The 25,980-nt window shown below is 40.0% G+C and overlaps 1 protein-coding gene across 5 annotated transcripts in view; it reads right to left on the bottom strand.

Annotated features, from left to right (window-relative positions):
- The window catches only part of LOC129363332 (BAH and coiled-coil domain-containing protein 1), a 72,187-nt gene extending 46,619 nt beyond the window's left edge, over window positions 1-25,568 (bottom strand). For 4 of the 5 annotated variants that reach the window (XM_055035366.1, XM_055035368.1, XM_055035369.1 and 1 more), the window contains exons 1-2: window positions 25,344-25,568; window positions 22,121-22,448 (exon numbers count right to left, since the gene is read on the bottom strand). In XM_055035366.1, coding sequence (XP_054891341.1) covers window positions 22,121-22,292 — 172 coding nt within the window. In that variant the 5' untranslated portion in view covers window positions 22,293-22,448; window positions 25,344-25,568. Of the gene's footprint in view, window positions 1-22,120; window positions 22,449-22,651; window positions 22,713-25,343 lie in introns of those variants that run through there. The other variant, XM_055035367.1, reaches the window with a different exon arrangement.
- Window positions 25,569-25,980: the final 412 nt, after the last annotated feature.

Raw genomic sequence — 25,980 nt, 5'->3', positions numbered from 1 at the left:
CTCCAACCATAGATGGGTGACTAAGGGTAGGTTGCGTGCCAGCGAGGTCACGGACAGATTTGCCTGGTGAACGGAAAAAAAAGGCAGATTAAAACAAGTACTCAGCATTATACTCTCTAATTAGTCCCCTGTTAACTTTTGAACTTAATTGCTTAATTGAGATGTGGTTAGACTGGGCAGGTTTCCCCTCCCTGAGGGGGACCATACGGCTCCAGTTTTTCAGCCCTGCACTGCCTGGCACAGTAGGTGGCTGTTTCTCTCTCTCTTTCTGCTTCTTTGTCTTCTAAAGCATCCCACCACTCTAGCAACGAGGCACGGCGATGCGGCGCAGGAGGCAGTAAAACTGTGTTTTGTGAGTGTGTTTTGGCAGTGATTGTATCACATATGCTGGTGCCACATCAAAGCAGAGTTTTGACTACCCGGTCCTGGGTGGTCTAAACCTCTTTTCTTTCGACCAGCACAAGTAAGGTAGATAGGCTTTGGGGGGGGAGCGGAATGGTGTTTGGATGTGGGTGGATGTTGCCTCACCACAGGCGAGTGCTTTCTGCAGAACTCAGAAGTCAGTTTGCTTTGGAGGAGGCATAAACTGCATGGAGAAGAAGAATAAAAGTGTGCCGCAATGCATACACGGATAAACACGCACGCACACACACGCAACCTCACAGCCGTCACATTAGTTGAGTCTCCGCATCCACTCGGGTTGATGTATAATGATACGCAGAACAGCACATAAATCTGCAAGCAGTTCAAGTCATTGGAGCAGATTTTGCCTGCTGTCTTTTCCTTTTTCACTTTCATCCTCGTGTCTCCTTCTGCTCCTTTGAGCCCCATCACTCATTCCCCTTCTCAGTTTTCCCTTTCCGTCCTCACACCCTCTCCATCACTCTGCCTCTTTCTCCTAGTGCTCAGCTCCATATTTCTGTTCTCCCTCATCACCTCGCTCTCTTCTCTTTCTTGGTGTCGTTCAAATACTTCAGAATGAAAACACTTCATATTTTGGGGGCCTTTTTAAAAAAATAAATAAATAAAAGATGCACGCTCCCTTCCTTTCACTTGTCCCTCCAGCATGCTGTTTCCTTACTCTTGTTTGTCTGGGAGTGCAATGAATGTCTTATTTTATGGATAGTAATAAGTTCATCCTCCCTATATTAGATAAATCAACACTGCAGCACTCAACAGGCAAACCATGACTTGTCAGAATGTCATGTTCCCCATTTGTCCTCCCATCCTCTGCCTTTCTCTTTAATCTGCAGCCCGGCGCCTCCTTTAGGTCATGCGGAGCAGTGCTGGACATCAAGGCCTTGCCTCACTGCTGTCCTCTGAGTTCTCTTGGAGCAGCTTGTAATATGATAAACTCCTGGAGTTGCGTGCTCGAGAAACAGAAGGCAGCTCCCTGCTCTGGCTTCTCTCTGTCTGATGTAGTCTGTCAGAGCCACAGAGGCAGAACAGCGCAGATAACAAGTCGGGAGCCGCCAGGCCAGCAAGTCCAAGGTCTTTTTGCGACCATGAGTGTAATTTGCTGTGAGGTTCACAAGGGGAACAAAGGAGAAATGTTTAATTCTTGTAACGCTGGTCAAAACGAATGCAAGGCGTTTTTGCTCTGATAACCTGTACAGACGAAGCACCTGGGAAGCCAAGGCCAAGCATTACACAGTATTACCTTGTAAAGAACACACAGTACAGTGCCTGTTCCAACCAAAAACTTCTGCGTTCTTGATAGAGGACTTGGGTAACAAACCAGTATAAAGTACTGTCTAATTATGAACTGGAGAAAACATAATCATGGTTTGAAATAAGTTTCAGAGGATAATCTGAGGAATCTGGTCAACATTTGTATTCAAGTCCCTTTGCTCGGACATCATTAAATAAAATTCAGTGCATCAGTTACCTAAACAGTAACTACAGTATGTGTGTAAGTTAATCTGAGTGTCAACACAGCTGTGAAGGCCTTAAGAGTTTGTAAAAAAAAAAAAAGAAAAACAAACATCAGAGGACAAACAGGGTCACAAAGACCAGGGAGAACAGAAAACGGGTCAGCGATGCAACTTAAAGCAGGTCAAGGTTATAAAAGAATATCGCACAGACATCGACCCAATGGAGAGTAATAAATGCACAAGCAGCCAAGAAATCAATCAGATCTCTAGAGGAGCTGCAGAGAACAACAGCTCAGGTGGAAGAGTATGTTGACCAGACAACATTTGGTCATGCACTCTACAAAATGTGGCCTTTATTGAAGAACAGCAATAAAAATAAAGACATCAATAAAAAAAATTTAAAAAGCTATAAGATGTCTGATTTCTCTGATTTGTAGTTTTTCCACCCGCTCTGTAATTGACAAGCCAGACATGTGGAAGAAGGTAGTGCAGTCAGATGAGACCGCAGTTAAAACTTTGAGCAATGTGGAAAATACTGTGTACAGAAAACCACTGATCGTCAGCCAAAATACACCAGTCCCACAGTTAAGATATAGTGGTGGCAAAATCATGTTGTGGGGAGGCTTTAATTAAGAAGAAAACAGGGGGTTAGGCAGTGTTGATGGGCTAAATACAAGGTAATATTGAAGGAAAGATTTCAGAGGCTGTAAACGACCTGAAAGTGATGTGGAGGTTTTACTTTCCACCAGAAAAACAACCCTAAACATACAGCAAGAGGTGCAGTTAAGATGTTTAGATCGAAGGTGATTTTATTACGTATCTGTTCACTGGGACTTAACACTAATGCAACATAGACTTGGCAGATTTTGTTAGTAAAAACATAAAAAACAATCATTTTCCTTCCACTTCACAAATATGCACAATTTGCATTCGTCCACTACACACAAATTCCACATTAAATACACTATGGTTTGTGGTTTAAAAAAAAAAATCTTGAAAATGTATACTTTTACAAAGATCTACATAAATATGTTTGCCTCTCCCTGGTGTTTTATGGCACAAATTCTCAAAGTGAAACTGACTCTACTTCTGGACTCAAACAAATAGCTGCTTCCCTTCTGCCTGTGGTAACTCATCTTCCCAAATGTATACAAGTTTACCTCAATTGTACATTAAGAAGATTTATGAATCACTCCTGACAAACCAGGATTTAAAGCTGAGGAATGCCTTCCGATTACAGACGCTGGTCTTCCATGGAATGCTCCCCCGACATCTGTAGCCATATTTCCAGGCAGGGATGAGCAAAATTGGAAACATTTCCTGCAATCTATAGAGATGACAGCTGGTCATCTTTATGAAAAGTAAAACATTTTGAAGAAACAAAGAAGCAGTGGTTGTCTCTCTCCTTCTAAGAGTTAGAAGGAAAGAGAAAGAGTATTTCATCACCAGTTGCTCATTAAATCTTGTTTGCTTGACACTAATACAGACTTTATTAACTTTCTCTACAATTGTGTTACATCACCTGGATGCCTCCTCCTCACCCTTCACTCATTTTAAACCTAGTATAAACTGAAGGGTTTAAACCACAACCTCAAAAAAGCGATTATGGTGCGAAGTTATTAAAACCTGGCTCTGTTTTGAAGGCATGAAACCCTGCTGCAAGCGGGGAATGCATCCTGGTGAGTTTGCAAGTATAAAACAGCAAGCGGAAGAATTAAGCAGCATTTGAATTTAATGCTTCTAATTTCACGTTTTTGTCAAATGACATATAAACAGAATGAGCAATATTTCAGTGAACAAAAACAAACCTCACTGTACTTCAAAAGTTGCTGCAATTACAAAGATAAGATTAATGTTCATTTTATTTCAGATTTAACTGAGAAATTCTGTAAATGAGAGCAGCTTGGTTGATAATTAAGAAGTAAAAAATGCTTGAGGACTAATATTTTGCATCAAAAAAACTGCATCTGAAAACTGTATTTATAATGAAAACATTGAATATAACAGAACAAATATTTTGAAATTGAATACAAATTTTTAAATTACAGCTGAACAACATAATGAAAATTATAATCGCAATTAACCTGCATTTTCCATACTGTTTTTCCTTACATCACAATGGACCCATCATTTTCTAGGATTTTTATCATTTCAACCTGAAGACTAAACTTGTACATCTGTTGCATGTTGGTCCAAATGGTCCTCTGCAATTGTGATATTAAAAAGATCAATATTTCAATGACAATAGCACACATTTTGCAGTTTCAAATTATCAAAATATAATTAATGTGAGAGAAGATGAAATGAAGCCGACGCAAGTAAGACTGGCAAACCCGACATCACAATATCAGGAATGACATCAATTTCTGAATTGAGCCCTGAGCACAAAATTTTTCTTTTCTTTTTTTTTAACTTGATTTTACAATTAATGAACAAGAACAACTTGGGAAAAGCAAAATTACTTCACAATGTTTACAGGGTAATCTTTTTAACGTTTGCGAAGTAAAAGCTAGAACTTGTCCTTGATAAGTGTGAACTTATATGTGTTTGCCTCCTCCCCTAGCTAGCCATTTGGAAATGACGGAGCACTTGCAGGGACATGAGGATTGCACCATTTGATCAAATTTAACAGATGTGCTGCAGCTGCTCATTTGATCTGTCTTTGCATATCCTCAAAAAGGAGCACAAGCACAAAGACTCAAAAATACCACACACATGCACACATAGTAAAATTAAAGCTATATATTTTCCTAATGGCAATGCTCAGTAGCATCAGAGAAGGTCTGAAATAATAACTCAAAATCCCATTGTAACTATTTAACTGTCTTTAAGCTGTTTACTTATTCTTTTTCATGGATGTGAGCTTTAATTTTGCACCAAGTGGCACACATGCTTTATGTCAGGCAGAGAGAGTATACCGATATCATATATGTTAAACAATTCAGAGATTCTGTGAAATGAAACAGAACAAATATAGGCAGAGCAGATAAACCTCAGTTAGGAGACTGCATATTCACAGGAGAGCAACAGCTTTCAACAGGTTATCACACGCCAGAGACAGAGCCAAGCTCAGTCTTAGAGCTGGCAGAGACCATAATAGAGAGAAAAGAGAGGGAGGCAAAGGAGGACGGGGACGGGCAGGGGAAGGAGACTAAAGAAGAGTTATTAAGGTGATGTGAGGCAATGAGGGGAAGAAGCTCCACTGAAATGTTTTGACACAGAAAAAAGCAAATGTGACACAGGTACTTAAACACGTGTTTAAAAGCAGGCCAGTGACATCTCTCTCTCCGTGTGTGTCTTGTGTCTCTTTGGGCTTGCTTTGACACACACACACACACACACACACACAAAGTGGTAATTGACGCTCCAGCCTAAGCTGCTCATCCATTACGGCTTTGATGGAATAACTTTCCTTCAGGCCGTAAGGTTGGCCTAACTTATTTTTCACTCGATTGCACTGCTGTTTCATGGATCTACAGCCATCTTTAATGCGTTGTCCTCGGACACACTGCATTAGCAGCAGTGGCGTCAACTCGTGCCGCCAAAGCGTTCCCTATCAGCTGTGGTGTGCTAGAATCGGTTTGTGTGTAATTTTGCGACTCTTACTGTATTTGCTCTGGCACAGTGTTCTATTGTGGCGCTTGGCTCAGATAAGAGAGAAGTTATGTCAACAGTGGGTGCTGTGAAGGAGCCGCCTGGTCGTGTTGACATTCTCCAACACTGCTTATTTACTCTGACCACTGAGTTCGGCCGTCATTGAGGCTTTATTCACTGATGGGCAGGGGACTCTGAGAGTGGAGCCTCCTGCTGGATCAGACTGGTTATTGTCGGGTGAGAAAAGGAAAGAAGTGGCATTCCAAAAATTCTGAGTTTCAAGCTTTTTCTCACACCACACACACTCACGCATACACACAGAATCTCATTGCGTCAGGCAGCATGAGTTTGCATATTGACTTGTGCTGAGCAGTGCTATCAGTACAGTAAAGAGCCAGTGGAGCAATCTATTTATAATTAGGGTTGGAAGAGGGGGGCTAAGTTGACTTCTTTGAGAAAGACCTTGATTTTGAGAGAGATCTTTATTTCTATCAGCCAATCCCATAATCATGGCATCCAGGTCCTCCTTATGTATTTTATGCACCTTGCAAAAGTATTCCTATCCTATTTTATTATATGTTATCATGTTGAAACCAACAACAGTGAATATTACTGGGATTATATATGGTAGAGAAACACAAAAATAATGCAAAATTGTCAATCTACCTCCTCAAATTATTTTAGTCCAAAGTAAATTGCAACCAGAAGCTTTCAGATTTTATTTAAAGATAACTGAGTAAAGGAGGCTAAAAGCAAAAGCACAATGATAGATCAGCTTAAAGTACATCATCTGTTTTTAGCTCAAGATGAAAATATTGTCACAACATATTTTGTAGCCCCACAACACATTTTTCAAAATGTGTTTAAAAATGTTATTTTTCTTTCAGTTTGTAATCATGCACTATTTTGTGGTCTATCTTATTAATAAAATAAAATACTCTAAAATTTATAGTGGCACCACAACAAAATTTTAAAAGTTTTTGGAATATGGGTAGTTCTTAAAGAAATTGTATTTTCCTTTTTTCTTAGTTTTTCCTCCAGTCCAATCCTCTTCTCCTCACACATCTTTCCTCCCCTACTTTCACATACGGGTGAAACTTCAACTGCTCCAGCATTATCCTCAGCAAACCAGAAAAAGGCAGATTTATAGCTTCCACCTGAGTGAGGAAGGTGCGACATGAAACTGAAACACTTATCCACTAATATTTCACATGCATACAAATACACAGAAAGAGAGAGACACTTCAGATTAAATCTGACCTCAGTATGAACTCAGTACAAAAATGTGATGGCTGGAAGGTATTTGATCCAAACCTGATTAACAAGTTTTGTTCTGACCAGAAATATCTGCATAATTAAACAATGCTGAAATAATGGAGTTACAAGGGGTTTCAAATATTTAGAAGTATTGGGTATTTGCCACGGAATGACACACATTCTTACCACCAACAAAGTGATGTATGAATATTGACTAAAACGTAGCCACAAAAATAAGTATTTTATTCCCTATGGCTCGAAACATATGGACATAAATGATTTTATTTCTTCCTTTCTGTTAGGAATCATCTCAACATTTGGTGCAAGAGCAAACGTAGAAAAAAAATGAAGGATAAGTTAGGGAAAAGAAATGAAAAGTGACAAATGGGAGATTTCCTACACAAGCCCATAAATCAAGAGGAACATGCAGGGCAGTCTGAGGCCTCACTTACAAAGCCAAACTCCTTTTTTTTCCTAACAGCCAAAGCTAACCACCTTCCTCCTATTACATGCACACAAACACCAACATGAACATGTGTGTTCTGCCCTCATATTTGCACAGCACAGTCCCCCCAGATGTTGTGTGCTGCAATGGCATCTCTAAAGCTCTCCATTTTCCCTGGCTCCTACACAGCAGCCGGGCTTAATGGCACAGAAGCTGGTCTCATAAAATCACATACAGTTAAGACAGCGCAGGCTTCAAAAGTAAGCATGGAACAAACAGGCATGCATAAGTAAATCCTGTTCCTTTGCCCACATAAAAGCACACACCCTTTGCAGAGGACAGAGTAGTGCAGCTATTTCTACAGGTAAGTAGGACAGGGAGATCTGGAGAAAGTGGTCCATAAAGAATTTGGTAATCCCTAAAGAAGAGCAGAATCCAAAGTGAACAGTTTGCTTTGAAGTATTTCCTCAAAAATAACAGCATGGCCGACAGGAGAAACTGTCAGCAGGTAATATTCTTATTGTTTGACAAAAATGTATAGGCGCTCTATGGAAAGCTGAGTTGTTCTACTGTAGGGCTGTAGAGCTAAAATGGTTGACTTAGAGCTAGAGAAACATGAGCTGCTGTTCACAACAGACCCAGAGACCAGTGGACTGATGAAGATCCAAAAGGACTTAGGATCTGCTTTCATTCTGAATGTTCACCATCTGCTTGGAGGAAAAGAGAGCCCACAGAGTAGTAGAAAACTCTGTCAAGTGACAGATGAGACAGTGCAGCAGAAGTGTGTGCGGGTGTGTTTTATGTGTGTACTGATGCATACAGTGTTTCAGTATTGATCCTCAAAGCAGCTCCACTTTCTGAAAGAAGATCTGTCTAATGGGAAAACACACATTTACCCATACACACTCAAAACCAAACACAGAGTAGTTAAAATACTAAAAAAAAAAAAGCCAATATCATAATTATTTTCTTAATCTTTCAGGCGCCAGCAGACTCAACCACCTATTCCAGGCAGCTGCATAGTTTACTTATGTGAAAATCAGATTATCCATCCAGTTTCCATCATTACATAGTTCTACTCATGCAATGTCCAGTAACCAAGGATGACCAATCCTCTCATCATACCTCTCTGCTTTGTCACATATTCGCCTGCGAGGTCTGGACTTTCCACGTCACCAAAATAACTCAAAAACATGCTGTTTTGTTTCCTAACAGCCATAAAATGAAACATGATGTCAGCAATTGATATAACAGCCAAACTACCAAACCAAAACCAAAAGCCGTCCAGTATCATTCTCACTTATACACAGTCTAATTACATTTAAATTATGTCTAAATAATAAAAAAAAAAGTATGCTATTTTTTATTAACATACAATAATTATAACTAATTAACTAATCTCGGTTTTTATGTCATTAGGTCATAGGTGACTTGTACACTAGCATCAATGAAGCTAGCTATATTAGCACTAGTCAATTGCGTTAGATGATAGTACAATATTAAAGTATCCCACAAACAGCAACAGTATTGCGTTGAACAGTCATTAAAAGCTGCTATTAATTTGATGTTGGTTACAATTGTGTCACATTACTGTGCTTCCTCTTTCTCTTCTTTTACTGCCACTGGTGTTGTGTAAAAACATTTCGTCAACATTGATGCTGTAAGTGAAAGTAATTTCTGCTCCACAAAAACTCTACAATGTATCGCTTTATCTACCAATGGGTAATTATGTTTCACATAGCCTGTTAATTTGTTTTGACAAATAATGGCCTTAATATGTCCTTATTGACAGACTTTCTATTTCTTACTATGGATGAGTTGTGTTTATTTCAGTCAGGGTGTAAGCAAAAGCAGCTTTTAAGGACAACACCAGGAAGGCTAAACGGAGTACAACCAAGCTGCTCTGTTTTTTTTATTCCCTTTGAGCTTGCGACTTGTGTTATAAAACAAGCTTTATTTGGAAATGTTGAGATCCTTTGGAAATCTGAGAGTTAAGGTAATAACTCTACTTTCACTAGGGGGGAAAAAAAGACTTGATTTTGTAATGCTAAATGCATTAACTGCTAAAATTAGATGATGCTTGCAAAATGTAATGTTTGATGTCAAAATAATATAAAATAATGTATATACACCAGAAACTGCTCTGTCAGACACAAAACATGTTATCACATCTTCTCTTAATCTCAATAATTAATGACCAATTATAATCTCAAAGCTAGAAAACTGTTTTGAATATTTATATTTTCTTAAAATAAACTTGTTAAAGTGAAATCTAAATAGGCTAATATCAGTATTGGCAGACAAAACCTAAGGAGCAGAAATTGGAAATCTGCCACCAAATTCTCACTGTTGTAAGAGTTTCTTCTTCTTGATATTGGAAAATTTAATTGTCCAAACTTTCTGTTCACAAGACAAAAGAAAACCTCAGGAAGACAAAAATGAGTCAGCATGCTTATACGAACAAGGATGATGTCATCAGCACAGGTGTTTTGTTTTGTTCATGCTTATGTTAACAAGAATGAACTAAGCAAAGTAATCATAAATTTACTTGTTTGGTAAACTGAATGTTTTTATTGTATTATTTCTCCAGCAATACAGTTTTCCTCAAACACACCAAATGTGTAACTTTAAAACACCTTGAAGTACATGTAAGAACGAAGGTGTTAGTGGACCCTGACTAACCTACTAAGCAATCAGCAAAGAAAAATAACAAAATTCCAGGAAATTCCTGTCAATGATTTCTCTGACCTTCTGACTGCTGGTGAAACTGCAAGGATGTCTGTACTACAGCCCAAACAAAAACAGAAAATATATTTGTGCCGCTTTCCGTATTTCGGCATTTTGATAAGATGTGTATAAAAAGAAAATACCCAAGTAATGCTATTGGAAATTTCTTGATGACACTAGATTAATTGCTTCTGTTTGTTATTATTTGAATTGCAGTCAAAGACATACCCGCCTTGTTGTATCTGAAGCAGGTGGATTTACAACTCCAACAGACGAGTACAGCAGTTGAGACAAGATGGACGGCTGCAATGCAAATGCCCAGAGATGAGGTAGAATTAGGCACCTGCATCATCCCACTCCATCCCCGCACCCCGCTCCCCCACATGCTGCCCTCTCATCTGCCTACCACTCTGTTTCCTCCCTCGTTTCTTTCATACAATCTCTCCACCACACAGCTCCTTTGATTGCCGTTTCCCGTGGGCATGCATGCTCACACACACACATCCAAAAACAAATACAACACATGCATGCATAAAATCTCAAACGCATCCCTTCCCCACTGCTCGGAGACAGTTGCGCCAGCTGAGTTTTGATTTGGGAAGAAAAGTTGCCTCTACAACAAATAATGACAGCCACTCGAGGAACAGGTGGCGCACCATTATCACACGAAAACACATACACACACAGTATGAGGGAAATGCTAAACTTTAAAAATAAAACACGCAAAAAAGAACTCTTTAAAGCAAGTTTAATCACATATCCACACAGGCAACCACCCACACATAGCCAACACGAGCACACAAGTGTGTTCACACACCCTCCCATTATGCTGTATAACCAAAAGGCATTCAGCCATTTCAGCAGCGTTCTGAGAGGCAGCCAAGTAAGAGGTCTGTCAGTGCATTAGCCAGCATGTAATCATAGTCCAACCTCACTGCAATTAGAACTGGTTCTAATTCTTCACTGGAAGCACTGCCTTGTCCCACCGCTAAGAGTTTACTTTACTCCAACAGCTGACAGACCCAACCCTGCCTCCCCTGACATGGCTTTTTAAACTCGCACACACTCAAGCACCCACGGACGAGCTTGCTCGCAAACACATCCACAGCTGTGGCTTGTCTGTCACCACGGGAGATCAAAATGGATCCTGGTAATAGTCCCCCAGCCGTGTCCCACTTGTGCCACATCAACCCTGTGAGTGTGGACCACAATTCACTTCTTAAACTATGGTGCTTTGCAAAAACTCTCTTACTCCTGGAAGTTTTCCACATTTTTACTATGTCCACAAATGGAAACTTCCAACAGATTTGCAAAGTTTTTTTGTGATTGTGAAGTGGAAGGAGAATAGCATGGTTTTTTTAAATGATATTTACATATAAACATTTGTTTGTAATGCATTTGTGCTAACAACTGTAAGTATCCCATTTTATGTTTTGTTCTAATGTTTTAAATTGGAATTAAGCATGGACTTTGACAAGGCTATTGAAGAAAATGATAAGACTTACAATTTCCTGTATTTACCTTTATGTCCAACTTGGACCAGAGTCCCTGCTGTGCTGAAGAAATCCCCATCCCAACAATGTTTACCTGATTGTTTTGTTGCATTTTCAAGATGGCCCTAAAAATTTTATTTTGGTCTTATCTGAACAAATCCCCTCATTCTGCCGGTTTGTTGCAAATCTATAAACTCTGACGCAAGATTTCTGTCAAATAGGCCAAAATTAATATTTGTTCTGTGAACAAATTCTCCCACTTGAGCAAGGACTCTCTGTATCTCTGTGGCTTCTTCTCTAAATATCACATAGAATTCAGAAAAATCCCTATTAAGTTTATGGAGGCACAAAATGGGGCAAAATTTCAAGGCTTAAGAGAACTTTATTGGCAAGGAATTGTAAATGTTTCACAAACATGACAAAGACCAACAACCTCAAATCATAAAACAATTACAAAATACTTAAAAGCCCGAAAGCTGCTGGAAGTTCCTCGCAGAAAGAGCCAGGTGCGAGGGGCCCAGGTGGAAAGAAAGAGCTGCATTGGGAAATTATCTAATGAAGACTGAGGAAGAGGAAATGCTCCCAATACTGATGGTATTGCTATTAGCCTGTGAGCGTGAGGACTTGGGTGTCACTTCAAAGCATTCCCCACTATTAATCAGAAGCTATCCAGCCCTCCAGAATAGGCCCTGCTGGCTCTGCTGCTAAACACCCCTCTTAACATCAACACAATGGAGCTATCATCATGCCCGTTACACTATGCCTTGGCCAGACAGCACACCTTTATCTCGGCATTTACATTACAACCTCACAGCCAATTAATTTACCTGCCACGTCTCAGGCTTAAGCACGTGGAGTTGGCAGTGGCAAGGTAGTGTATATTTCAGTTGTGCGCTGTTTTTTGTGTTAAAAAGGGAATGGGGGAAGGGGAGTCCACCTGGCTCAGGTTGCACCCATCAGGCTGTGGGTTTGGCCTTGGGGGATCTTTATGAAAGCACCTGCAAGAAGCTGCAACCACAACACCACCAGCCCAATCCCGTCCTGAGCTGGCTCTCACCTGCCATCCCCAGGCCATGGCTTAGTATACCTCCCATCCCCCGTCCCCTTAGTGTTTCCCCTCCAGGCAGCCTTGGCAGACAACAGCCACTCAGCGACTCAGCTGGATATCAGCAACCAAGATTGAGGATTAACTTCCACACTGGCACTGTCTCTTTAGTGCTAGATACATTAGATACAATGCTAATCCGTAACTTCTACTCTTTTCTCTTTTGCTTATGGCTGCTGCGAGGGACAGTACTTTCTGTCACTGGAAGCAAAGTAAGAGCCCACAGGGCAGAGGTGAAGTATTCCTTTTCTTTTAATCAGGGTAGTTGCCTATTGGCTCTCTAATAAAAAAAAGTGTCATCTTGTAAATCTGCACATTCATATACAAAGATGAGAGGGTTTACAACACAAGCTGCTTTCCCCCTCTAAGTGTCCTCTTGTACTGTACTGAAAGACTGCAGACTTTAGCGGTGCTGAAGGGATGAGATAACCGCTCACTGTTGTGAGAAAGGGCTGTCAAAGCTTTGTTTTTTTTCTCCTGTTTCTTTTTTTTTCTCATTCTCTCTAAAGGATATAAAAAAAGCTGTAGCGGCAGTTGCAGAAATAGTCCTGTTTCTATAATTAGATGTAAACAGATGAACCAGACTCTCAAGCTTTCTCTGTCCCACTGGCCCCATGGCCTCCTGGGAGGCAAGATGTGTGAGTCTGTGTGACGTGCTTGTGCAGAGTACAAGTGCGCGTGTGTGTGTGTGTATGCGCGTGTGTGTGCATCTTTTCTGTTTGAGATGCACCAGTAAGTGTATAACAGCATGTGACAGTGTGCATCTAGTCTTGATGTCGCTTTGCACTGTCTGTCTGTCAGTCTGGTTGCATGTCTGTGATTTTTCTCCATCTTCACCACATACGCACGCGCACACACACACACACACACACACACACACACACACACACACACACACACACACACACACACACACACACACACACACACACACACACACACACACACACACACACAAAAGAGTCTATCCCATCCCCCACCCTCGCTTCTTCCTCCCATCCCCCTGTAGGTCACTGGATGGGCACAGCAAGACGAGCTAATATGAGCTAATATGCATGAACCAACAGCAGACAAACACACATCTGTTGCAGCAGAGCCAGTTGTTTGCCCCACATCTCATGCTGTATTACAGAGAGGATGCAGTGTAGCCTAGTGGTCATAACAGGCAAAGAGGTCCTTTGCCTATTATGACAAAGGAAAGAGAAATGCAAATTGGTGCTAAAAGTTATCATTGAAGAACCCTTTTTTCTGACATGTAGCTTCAGTAAAAATAAAGTATCTTCTTTCTTAATTCTAGACTAGAATTTTAGCTTTTTTAAAATTTTTCTAGAGTTAATATTTACCAGGTTTAAAGTAGTTTTAATCCATCATCTTAAACCATGACTACATTTCTGACAACATGGGACAGGGTAAAAGAAAATGTGGACTTAACTGGAGGTTAAAGATAAGGGTGATCAAAACATATCTTTGTTAATAAAAGTTAAAGAACCTGAAGAAATCTGTGAGACTGTCAAGTTTCCTTTCGATTGACATCCAGGCATCTGGCTCGATGATTTCAAGGCACTTATTAGACTGGAATTCCTGATGTTAATCATCTCTATCTGGAATAACAGCCTGCCACATCCTTATGAAGTATGATGCATCTTGATTTGATGGCAAATCTTTGTACATTTCCAGCAGTACTTTCCAAGGTTCCCATGACAATGCAATTATGCAATTATCAATCCAATTTTAAAATTATCCTCTGTACACATTTTCTACATTTTCCTGTTATATGGATCCTCTAATTCAGACCTCAAGGGCTGGTGTCCTGCAGGTTCAACTCAAATGCTGAGGTTATTAGCAGGACTCAGGAAAATTTGATTCAGCTATTTGATCGAGGTGCTTGAAACAACGTCTAAAAATTGCACGACACTGAGACATTAATTTGAGGTACCTTGTCATAATGACCTTGTTTCTATTTTAAAATATTAACGAAACTCTGTTTCACAGCAAATGTGATATCACATTTGCTTCTAATACAAATAACTAAGTGTTTGGAGCACCAAGGCCAGAAAAAAAATACTCTGAATGCCTCAGGATTCTGTGAAGGTTTTCTTTTTCAAACAAAATTCTGCACAATAATAAAAATTCAAGCTTGCAACAATGATGCACACAAAAATTTTCTCAGAAAGTAAAATAAAAATATTTTGTTCAGAAAATACTTGCATTTGTTTGAGGTGCATTTCTTGTTCATTTTAATAGCATATTTCAACTTCAGCAGAGACAAACTCAGCCGTTGGAGGGTTTAACCGTGCACCTGTCCCCGCCTCACAACCAACCACAGGGTGCCTCAGCTGTGGAAAAGGAGGCTGGACATCTGGAAAAACATAACACACACACACGCACGCAGTCTCACTCACCCACAAACACTGCCACACATATATTCATCCACAAACAACACTAACACTGACCACAAATCAAGTGACAAAAATGAAGCCATTGTCCCCTTTTTACTTCTTCTTTTCATTGAGCATTCACATTAACAAAATTGGGGAAAAAAAGTAATCTGGATTTTATGCATGAGCCGTTAATGATGTCTAACAGCTGTCACATGCAATACAGCAAAGCACTGAGGTGGGCCTGGGGCGGCTTGAGGAGAAGCCGCCTGATGTTGGGAGAGGGTCAGAGAAGGAGGAATAAAGGCACACCGGAGGAAGGAGAAAAAGCAAACTAATGTGGTTGATTTGGGGTAAATGAATCTGTCTATAAGTTATTCAGTCAGAGGAAGTGAAATAAAACTACTGGATTCCTAATTCAGCTTCTCGCTTCCTTATATTTAGTTCATAATAGATGAGAGGGCTTTGAAATCCAACGCTCTGAAACCCAATAAAGAAAGGTATTTTCATACTCTCACCTGTAGATCTTCTTTGTGTTGGAGCCGTGTGCACGCCCTGCGCTTGAGGCGAGGGTTGTGTGGCACTGTGCCACATGGTGTAAGTTTGGGGAGGAAGCAGTTTGAAGAGCAAGTATCTGTTGTAACATGGCTGCTGAAATTCACTCTGAGAGACAGCTCTCTAACAGTTGGAAAAGTTTTCCTGATGACCCGAGAATTTTCTGAAACAGCAGAATACATTTTTGATTTGATTTATAAATATACTAGAATGGAAAGAAAAAACTATGTACTGAAAAAAATGTCCATGGCTTTATGGATCCTTGAGTATACTGAAAACATTTTACTCTTGTAAATAAAATTATTCACAATTATGTCAAGGGCTAAACCTCTCAACAATACCTGACTGGCCTTGCCAAACGTTTGCAGGAGTGTGGTGTCATGGGAAAGGGGACAGATGGTACCGGCAGCAGCAGCTCCAGGCAAGGTGCTACTTTAGCCAGGTATACGATGCCAAGCAACAGTGGACTCCAGGCGGTCTCCAGTGACTGCTTTCCCTGAGCTATGTCATCTCACAAAGATCCACAAGAGTCTAACAACAGGCCATGGAGGAGACCAAGTTAAACCTATGTACTGTCATAGCACCTTCTCCAGTTCATCTCACCAACTTGCCTTTTGAGAACATCCACAAATCTTTAGAAAGACTAAATTGGAACACGTTTTAGTAAATGTTGGTGTTAGGAAACTACATAAATATGTTGGACAAGGAAAAAAGTGATGACATCCTAAATGTGGTATATGGCTAAGAGTTAGTCAGATATGAGGTAATCATTTTAAATAACAGATTGCTGCAAGCTTTTAATACTACTTTAACCACACACAGTCCAAATTCCTTCAGGTTCACACATGACATTATGTCCTTTTGGCACATGCACCCAGGGAAACCTAGATCAATGTTCTCCAGGTTCCCAATTCCCCAAATGATATAAAAACAATACTTTAGTGTCCTGTCATTGCAGTTTTTTACATTGGGTTATAATTCTGAAAGGAGTAATGTTTTGGTTTCAAGGTTTTGGTTGGGCTTATGCATGAGAGCATGACAGCAAAGAATTTAGGAACCTGAAAAGGAATGAGACTGGCAGGGCCTGAGAATGATACAGTGGTATAATAAATGCAATAAATGTCTGCTCTTTTGAAAGTTTGAAGACAGCTATGTTTGCAGATGTTTTCTCATTGTTGTGAAGTAATAATGACTGACAAAACTTTGCACGGTTTTGTCAGTTGAAGTTGTAGGATGAAGGTTAGAGTTGGAGACTTGGAGAAGCATTTGATAGTGCACATGGGTGAATGGGACAGTATTTTCAGTGCTTGGTATGGCAAAGAAAGTTCTTCGTCATTTAAGTCCATTTAATGAAAGTCGATGACCAACATTACTTTAAATAGTAAAACAATTGTGACTCAGCAGAGAAATAAGCAACAACTAACCTAACGTTCTTTCTGAGGACAGTTAAACCATTTGGCCACTTTCTTTAGGCAAAAAGGAAGTCTCTGATCTGGAAAAAACATGCAAGCTCTTGAAAACAGAGGTCACAGTTAATTAGCAAGTAAACCCAAGTGTGGTTCACTTACAATGGAAGCACAAATAGACAGTCAAATAAAGAGAGAGATTGTAAGTGAACTAAATGGTGAAAATGACACATGATTTATTGACACATAGGTGATCTAAAAACTTATAAATTGTTGTAATTCCTCGCTCTGAGTTTGTGCAACACCAGCATGTCATACTCTCTTTTTCTTGTCCATTTTTATCTCTTCTGCTGCATTCTTGCCTTGTATACAGAAAAACAAGTCTGGATAAGTCACTGACTGGCATGCTGCTCATACTGGGCAGCTTCTTGTGATAAAAGCCAAAATGAGCAGTTGATGTAACAACATGCTATTGTCCAGACAGTTTGGTCCACCTTCAAAAATAATGCCATGAAAATGGATCAAATCAAAATGAAAGTATGACATTTTTTCGCCATTTCTCTCCTGTTTGCAGCAAGTTCCCAAGACTGCACTGATCTGAAAGAAACTCTTAAGGTCCATTAATATAGTATTGTATCCCACTGATATGAAACTTCTCAATTTGAGTTGCTAAAATCATCTTTAATTAAATCCAATGGATAGTCTTTCACTTCTCTGAGGAGATCTTTCCCTTCCTTCTCCAAACTCATAAGACATTTTGTCTATTACAGGTAAGATAATTTCTACTGATATCTACTTCACAGAACCTCACTTAAAAAAATCTGAGCTATGCCTTTGAACAGCACAGCCCAGGATCCTCAAGGACATAAGGTGGATATAGGCTATGGCACAATCTTTTAAGTGCTCACAAAACATGAGCACCAAGGCCTTGAAAAGGAAACCTCCCTTTCCTTGAACAACTGTTAACCACTCACTGAGGTTTGCTAACTCTACCAAAGACACCTATGTTTGTCTTTGAAGGGTCTCCTCAACAATCACAGACCCATGGGATAGTCCTGCAATGAGATGTTCAATAAAACTCTCTGTAAAGTTATTTATTCCTCTTCAGGGGGCAAAAAAGGGCAAAGGAAGACAAGACGGCTAACATTTGAAAGGAGGGGAGGAGGGGTCGGTCTAAGATATCCAGCTAGGACATAAAAACCAAGGGAATGACAGGGACATCCTACCAGTAAACAATAAAGGGGGTGGAAGGGACTGTTTTTTATCTTTAACAGCAGCTGTAAAACACACACCAAGCTGGGGTCTGCAACAATGGCCTAGAGGCAGAGAAGGGTAGCTAAAACAGAAGTGGCAGGAAGACCACTGCTTCCCAGACACGAGGGTCTTCCTGCTAGAAAGAAAGGAGACTGAAAAATTGGAGGGGAAGAGACTGGGAGGACAGCTTATGGAAAGAGGGAAGGACAGATGTAAAGGAAGGGGAGGCCGACCGAGGAAGATGACACAAATATGACCTTTGATTATATGGGGTGTTTAGAGCAGAGCCCTGAACCCCCACGCTGCTTTCACACAGCCACACCTCAGCCAGAGTGGCCTGATCAGAACAATATGGCTGAAAGATGAACCCGCAGCCATAAATGCCAGCAGTGGAAGACGGCCCCACTGTGTCTCTGCGCACTGACACTACCTAACATCTGAATCCAGGGTTCACAGCCAAAGACAAGTCTGTCTCCAACTTTTGCGCTGGAGCCAATGGAAGATAAAATTTCTTTTTCAAAGACCTTGTAAAGGAACAGGCCAAATTAAACAGCATTAGATGCATTTAAAGGTTTTACTGTTTCAGGGAGTACACAAAGAGAGGAGCCGCTCCAATGTCACATTCCCAGAACACAGTGCAAGTGTAAACTATAAATCGACCACCTGGCGTGCGTTACAAATGACCGACTTGTAGTAGGTGAAGATGGACAGAGGCAAATGGGAGCTGACAGAATCTCCATCGGCTCTAAGCAACACGGTTCAGCGAGTAAGAAGGTGGAACTGCATGCCGGCGCCCGCTGTAGCCTAATTACCACCAAACTTACAAGTCTGCGCAACAGAAAAAAAAAATTGAATATTTTCTCCCATACTATGTTTAAAATTCTGCAACCCTGCTGGGAACGATGCCAAGGGAGAGTGTTGCAGCTGCCGTCACTCTTTTCAACAGCAAAAGGTGTCGGAAGCGCTCGCGATAAATACCTTTGCAAAGTCAGATGAGGCCTTTCATGAAGCCACATCAGAAACCTGCCTCTCAGTGCATTTTTACATCAACCCTGAAATATTCATTCTCTTTGTAAAGTATTCATGTGAACTAGTGTGCAAGTTAGTCCCCAGGGGGAGAAAGTGCAGAGAAACTGAACACACTCAGCAAATACCATGCATGGTTTGTGTTGTTATGTTGCTTGCACACAGGTCACTCAATGGAACACTAATGACCTGGCCCATCAAGATGAACAGCTCTCTATCAGTTTATATTCTAAAACTCTGGACTTGCTCATATTAATTAAGAAGAAATGCGTAAAAAAAAAATCCCATTAAGTAGATAAAATACAATAGACAGGCTCCAATAAAAAAGACATCTCTATGTTCATTTAATATTATTACTTGAGATGTGACTTGTACTTTGATTAAGACATTTAGATAATTAGTAATTCCTTCACTTTTTGTTGTATTCTAAATGTTCTGAATGGTGATTGGAGGGTCAAATACTAATAGATCAGATTTTTTTTTTTCCTATTTAAGTCATGTACCCCAACTAAGAATTCAAAATTGTTGGTCCAGATACATACATTAACAAGAGCATGTGCTCTGCCATTTCCGTTTTCTGTTAGATTCAAAACTACGGTCTCTATAAAAGAACCTGCAGCACGTCTTCTTTTTTCCTTTTTTTTTATTTTGTGACCCAAAGAATAAAAAGTCTGATTCGGTCAAAATTGGAACTGGCAGGTCAGTCCTTAAAGAAAATTGGAAATCGATATTGGAAAGGAAAAGCATAATTGGTGTATCTCTAATTACTCTTAAATAAATAAATAAATAAATACCTCCGAGAAAAAAAAATTCAGCTTTGAGTTTAAATTACTTCAGTGTAATAAAGAGAACCAGTTTCACAAAAATGCTCTTATTGTCCATTGAAAACGTGAACTTACAAACGAGAACAGTCTGTTTCAACATAAGATGCCTATTGTTTCAGTGCATCACCTGAAAAATGAAAATCATGAATAATTTCAAATTAGGCTTCATCCCTCATCCACCCATTTGCATTATGACATGCTTGACATTTTCATATAATATTAAAACAATAAATCAAATACTGCAAATCAGCTGAATGTAGTAGCAAAAATAATTTTCATAAAACCCATTACAAGTTTTGAAATCATGTGAAATTATGTCAGGCTTTATGTAAGTTAATTTAATCAAAAGCAGAAAATGTACAGAATTAAATCATATTTATGTGCAGGATAACAGGGCCGCTTTTCAGACCCTCCCCATGTGTTGATGACGAAACAAGGAGAACAATAAAGCACCTCTGCTGCTCATTGAACAGTGATGACATTTGGAGGATAGGTCTGCATGTTGACGTTGTTCAATAGGCACACAACGTCTGATTGGTGTAAGCACCTGCACCGCGCAACCAGCGCTAGCCGTCATGTTTCCAATGAAACATCTGCATGCAGGAGAAAAAAAAAAGGTGCACAAATGCAGCAGGCTCTCCGTGGATACATGAGCAATGCCAAAAGCAAACATGTGTGGTGAGAGATGAATGGTGAACAGCACCCATTAATTCTCCTGAATGACTAATTATGCTTCTTGTTTATCTGGATTTATTTATTTTTTAGAATTAACTCACAACCTTCACAAACATTTGATTTGAAAAAAAAAATGTCTTTAGTCAGCCTGCCACAACACTGTGCAGTGGAGCAAGATATAAAAGGATGTGAAATAAGAAATAAATAAACTGATGTCTAAAATGTTTGGAAATATGAGACAAAATACATATAGGAGGTTCATGGTGTTCTTATCCAACTGAACCAGCTAAATAAATATTTAATTTTGTACAGTTACAGCTGTTAAAATTACTTGTAAGTGGCTAAATATGTTTAAGAATTTCTTTTTCTAGAGCTGACAACCACTCAGATGCATCATAAGCGTCTTTTTATAGGCTTCATTAGCATATTATCACAGAACAGCATTTTAGAAGCGAAAATGTTTGATGCACTAAATGCCTGCTTTGACATAAACACCATCTACCTCCAAAGTAAAAGCAATTATCACATCTGCAAAATGTTCGTTTTTCATATAATTTTGTGTATTTTTCATAATAATGTCAAGCTTAAATAAATCTAATGACTAAGATGTGTCAATTGTGGCCCTGAAGTGTTAAAAAATTAATTGAAGCTATAAATATATAGATTTGTTAATGTCTGCCTCGTTGGAGCTTTGCGTGTGTAGTTCCTTTTCTTATGTTTTTTTTCCTAATAAATCTGCAGTGTGCAGTCTAAGAAGTGCATTTTGACTCTTCTTTTCGTGCTCCTCTGTTTGTAAACGTGCTCATTTGGGTTCAGATGATACCTAAATCACTTGTTAAACCTGATGCATGCACTGTGAACACATTTGCACCCAGACACTTCAAAGCCCGATGCAGAATGGGATTTTTCCCAAGGCATTGCTTGTATTCCTTTAACACCCCCATTAGCTTGCATTGTAGAGTATGAAGACCTTTCCACCCGAGCGTTATACCTTTAATGTTTGACCTACAGAGGTTTTGGTTAAGCGATGGCGCTGGGGTGACATCTATGCATTTTACGTGAAGTGACAGATTCTCCTGAATGCATGCGATATAGAGAAAACCAGTGTACATATGGTGTGTCTAAAAACCAGACCAGGATATTTTCTTTTCTTTTTTTAATTGCATGGCATTTTAAAATCGAATCACTATTTGTTTAGCAAAGCTGCCTTCATTATCTTTTGGGACAAGCTGATTCGGGTGTAGATTTAGATTATTAAAAACAAACGTCCAATTAGGAGCTTAATGCAAAATTTTATTTTATTATATTGTTAGTTTATGTTCGAGTTGTTAATTTCTGACGAAAGTTACTCGCGAGAGGCAAAATCTAACAGCTATGTTTTCTTTATGATTTGCACGACACCACACAATGCCCATATCACATACACTGAGGTCGCATTTGAAACAACAGAAACCCCCCCATCAAGAGCAGAGAATAATGTCAAAACCTCCGTGGATATTCCACTGACCTGAGTGGGGAGCCATCGGTATGTGTGACGGGTAGTACTTCCCCGGTGGGAAATGACCGGCGTGCTGCACGGAGCTGTGGCCCGAGGGAGCGATCCGAGAGGCGGCTCGGTGCACCAGGGCGCCCCGCTCCGAAAGGAGGTGGGCCGGAGCAGCAAAATCCCGTCCTTCCATTCCGCGGGAATGTTTAATAATCCGAAATCCGGACGGGGAAGGTCAGTGAAATCGGATGCAAACCCATAAAATAATCCTTTCCCTCCGTTGTCTATGTGTTGCATTCGGTCGATCGCAGGCTTCTCCAGCCAAAAGCGCAGCTCCCGATCATCTTTTCTGTCAGGACAGAGAAATTCAAAGCGACTGTCACAATCAGGGAAAATTAAAAACTCAAGCACGATGCAACACTCTTACGTTCCCCTCTCCTTTTATATTTTAAAAAAGGCTCATTGCCTATATGATAAAATGATTATTTATTTCATTAAAATCTTTCCACTCGTCTTTGCATTAAAGCTTTTGCGAAAAAAAAAAAGCACTACCAGTTCGAGTGAAATCTCCTTGGCAAAGTAGCTACAATGCATGCAGGCTCCTAGCGAGGCGTCACTGCAGGCTCAGCTTCAGCTCTATTGATCAGCCTGGGATGCATGGGCCGATATGGCGAAGTACACACACACACACACACATGCACACACACACACACACAAGCGCGCGCACGTGCACACACAAGCACAACAAGCAGATTTTGTAATCTTAAAATCATTATATTCTGCACCATCTTTTCAGATAATCAATCCAAATGACATGTCTGCAAAATCACTCCAAAACAATAACAATATCGATATACAATATCCATTTTTTTTATTACTATTATTTTTTTTTTTATAAACTATGATTTGCAAAAAATTAAAAAAAAACTAATAGAGGATTGTGTTTTAAGAGAGGGAAGTTATTGTTTTTCCATTTGGGTTAAAATGATGGTACTCAGTCTACATCCCGAGGTAAACAACGCTGCCTTCTTTCTCCTACTCCTTCCATTGTCTCGACTTGATGCAGACGATCTTTCCTGCTTCTGTTATCTCCAATCCCACACTGTGTCCACATTTTACTGCAAATTGATTTTAATTGACATGAATGGAAAGGAAAAAAAATGAATATTTTCCTATTTAATTTAATAAAACAATTTTTATCAAATCTGTTGGATTGGAAAAGACTACAAAAAATAATTTCCATACACTGTTTCAACTGAATGGATATTGACGCCTAAATGAACATGAACAGAGTTCCTAAGGTTCAAGGACATGTCACAAAGCAAGACAAATATTTTTTATGAAAAAACATCCCTGCTATACATTTGGTAAGATATGCAGCAGCTCCTAAAAGGCATGCTCTGCATGTGAGTGTGTGTGTGTGTGTGTGTGTGTGTGTGTGTGTGTGTGTGTGGTGTGTGTGTGTGTGTGTGTGTGTGTGTGTGTGTGTGTGTGTGTTTGCATACACGCACATGTGCACACCCACCCTTGCGTTTGTGTGTACCTGCGTGCGTGGGCACGTGCATGTGTGTGAGTGTATGTGAATAACTGCACTCTTACTGTCTTTATCTGACTTGACCTATTTCAGGCCAGGTAATCAAATTGAGTAGTAAATACATTACAGTGACATCCTCTGACACAAAACAAAAAAAAAAGGCATTATTTGGTCTAAATTGGAAAACCGTCTTCATAAAATGACAATAAAATATGTTTTGCTGTTAAAGATGGGAATCAGACATGTCATTCCCTCAGAGAACATTGCCAGTAATTAAAAAAATAAAGCACACCATCAGAAGATAGACCTGGGTTGTATTACCCAAATTATTAGAAATATAAACAAGTTGTTTTGTTTTGTTTTTTGCCATGGTGTCAGTTTGAGGTCCCATCGGGCTACTTCTTCAGAAAAAAAAAAATTCTCTTCCAATAAATTTAATTCTAAAAAAAAAAAAACATTTATAGCATTTGTGAATGACCAAGAATATTGTTGTTATATTGACCATTTCATTTCAGCTCTATCATTACACCATATCTCCAGGTGCAGTTCACAATTCAGAGCTAATGCAACAATAAAATCGCTCAAAATGCAAGGGGAGGAAAAATCCCGTCTCAGCTGAGAGGTTCCTGTGTTAATTTGTGTGCATGCAAGTGATTTCACAAGGTGAGACGTTCCCCCCCCCCAAAAAAAAAGGCCACGCTGCAGCATTTAGGTCGTCGGTTTGTGGTCTGGAAGGGGGAATCCAAGGTGAATGGCCGCCCGTCAGGGAGGACTGCCTTTGTCTTCACACTGAGAAAGCTCTTTGCAGTCGGCCATTACCTCCCCCCTTTCGCCATGCTGTTCCTTCCACCCTGGATCCCCCGGTAATGAGCAAGAAATAAAAATAGTTAACGCGTTTACGAGAATTATGAGCAGCTCCAGCTTTATGTGGTTCAAAATCGAAATTTATCAGTGTTTCGGTTTGGTCCGGGGTTTTTTGTGTGTGTGTGTGTTTTTTTTTTTTTTTCAAACGTGACGACACGGCTTCGCTTACCAAATAAATAAATGTTTCGTTTTTATTTCTAAAATAAAAATAATAATAATAAAAGCGTGGATTTTTTTTGACGACTGTCAGCTGCATTTACAGATTCGCCGCATGTGCAAAACAAATGATGACTTATGGGTCTGGTCTTGAGAAAACAAGCCGAGCAGCCGCGCGCAGGCTGGCCGGCACAGAGTGCTCCTCAGCCGGTCGCGTTCGGGCATGCATTCCGCTCTCCTCCCCGGTAAAACCCAGCTTCTCGGAATTTGTAACAAGCTGTCACAATTTACGAACAACACAATTTAGGAAAATTTACAAATACACGATATAAATTCAAAAATCCTTCTCACAGACGTTTTATTTATTATTATTTATTCATCCCTAAAATATAGATGAGTAAATGCGTAGGTGAAAATGTCTGAGAAAATGGAAGGTAATTACAGAAACTGCATCATGCAATAATAATAATAAATGTAATAATAAATTAATGGCTATCCCAGAGGATGGACACGTCCTGCTTTGTTATTTGGAAAATTGTAACAATGTGCTGTGTGTAATGCACAGCATGTCACATCCAGAAAATTTGGACGAAACACAGCCTCAGTCATCTCGTAGCGAGGAGCCAGGCCCTAAACTGTTTTATTAAATTAAAATAAAAGAAATATCAAGTATATAAAATTACTACTTACTGGTGTGTTAAATCCTTGCATAACAATAAATTCTAAAATCACAAAACTCTGGGACAGAAGGTGCAAGTGCGACGCCCATTTAAAAATCAGAATCTGAGATTAGTGAGGCTAGAGTGGAATATCTCCATCTGAGGCTGTGCAGTAGTCTGCTGCTTCAGTCTGTGAAAGCAGAGGCCAGTGGGACTGGGGCTTCCGGCCTGGCTGGATTGCGGCTCGGATCTCCAAGCAGCGGTTTCTCTCCCGATGCAACTGCGCACCTCGGCGTCTCTGGGGCAGGGTAAACACGCCCTCCCATTGGTTGGATAAGTGCATGTTAATGGATTCGTGCCGCCCGCCCGCAGATTCGGCAGCCTGCGATTGGCCCGCAGCGAAAGCCAATGCCGTGCTGACTGACGATGGCAAACTGAGTGAAAAGCGCCAGATTTAAAGCGCCTTAATGGTGAGACTGTTCACAATGGGGCTCAGTGCATCAGACCACAACCTAAAATGAACTGTGAGGTCAAGCAGAGGCAGGGAGGGAAGGGGACAGGAAGGGGGAGTTGGATGAATGAGGTCAAAACACAGATTAGATATATTTTTGGATGTTTATTTTACAAAGAAAAATCTTGCAGTAGAAAGAAAAAAAATATTTGTTATG

The sequence above is a fragment of the Poeciliopsis prolifica genome, unplaced genomic scaffold (genome assembly GCF_027474105.1).
Source record: "Poeciliopsis prolifica strain line A6 unplaced genomic scaffold, Auburn_PproV2 SCAFFOLD010, whole genome shotgun sequence".
Taxonomy (NCBI): domain Eukaryota; kingdom Metazoa; phylum Chordata; class Actinopteri; order Cyprinodontiformes; family Poeciliidae; genus Poeciliopsis; species Poeciliopsis prolifica.
The sequence above is the reverse complement of the archived record's forward strand: the minus strand, read 5'-3'. Positions and strand labels throughout refer to the sequence as shown.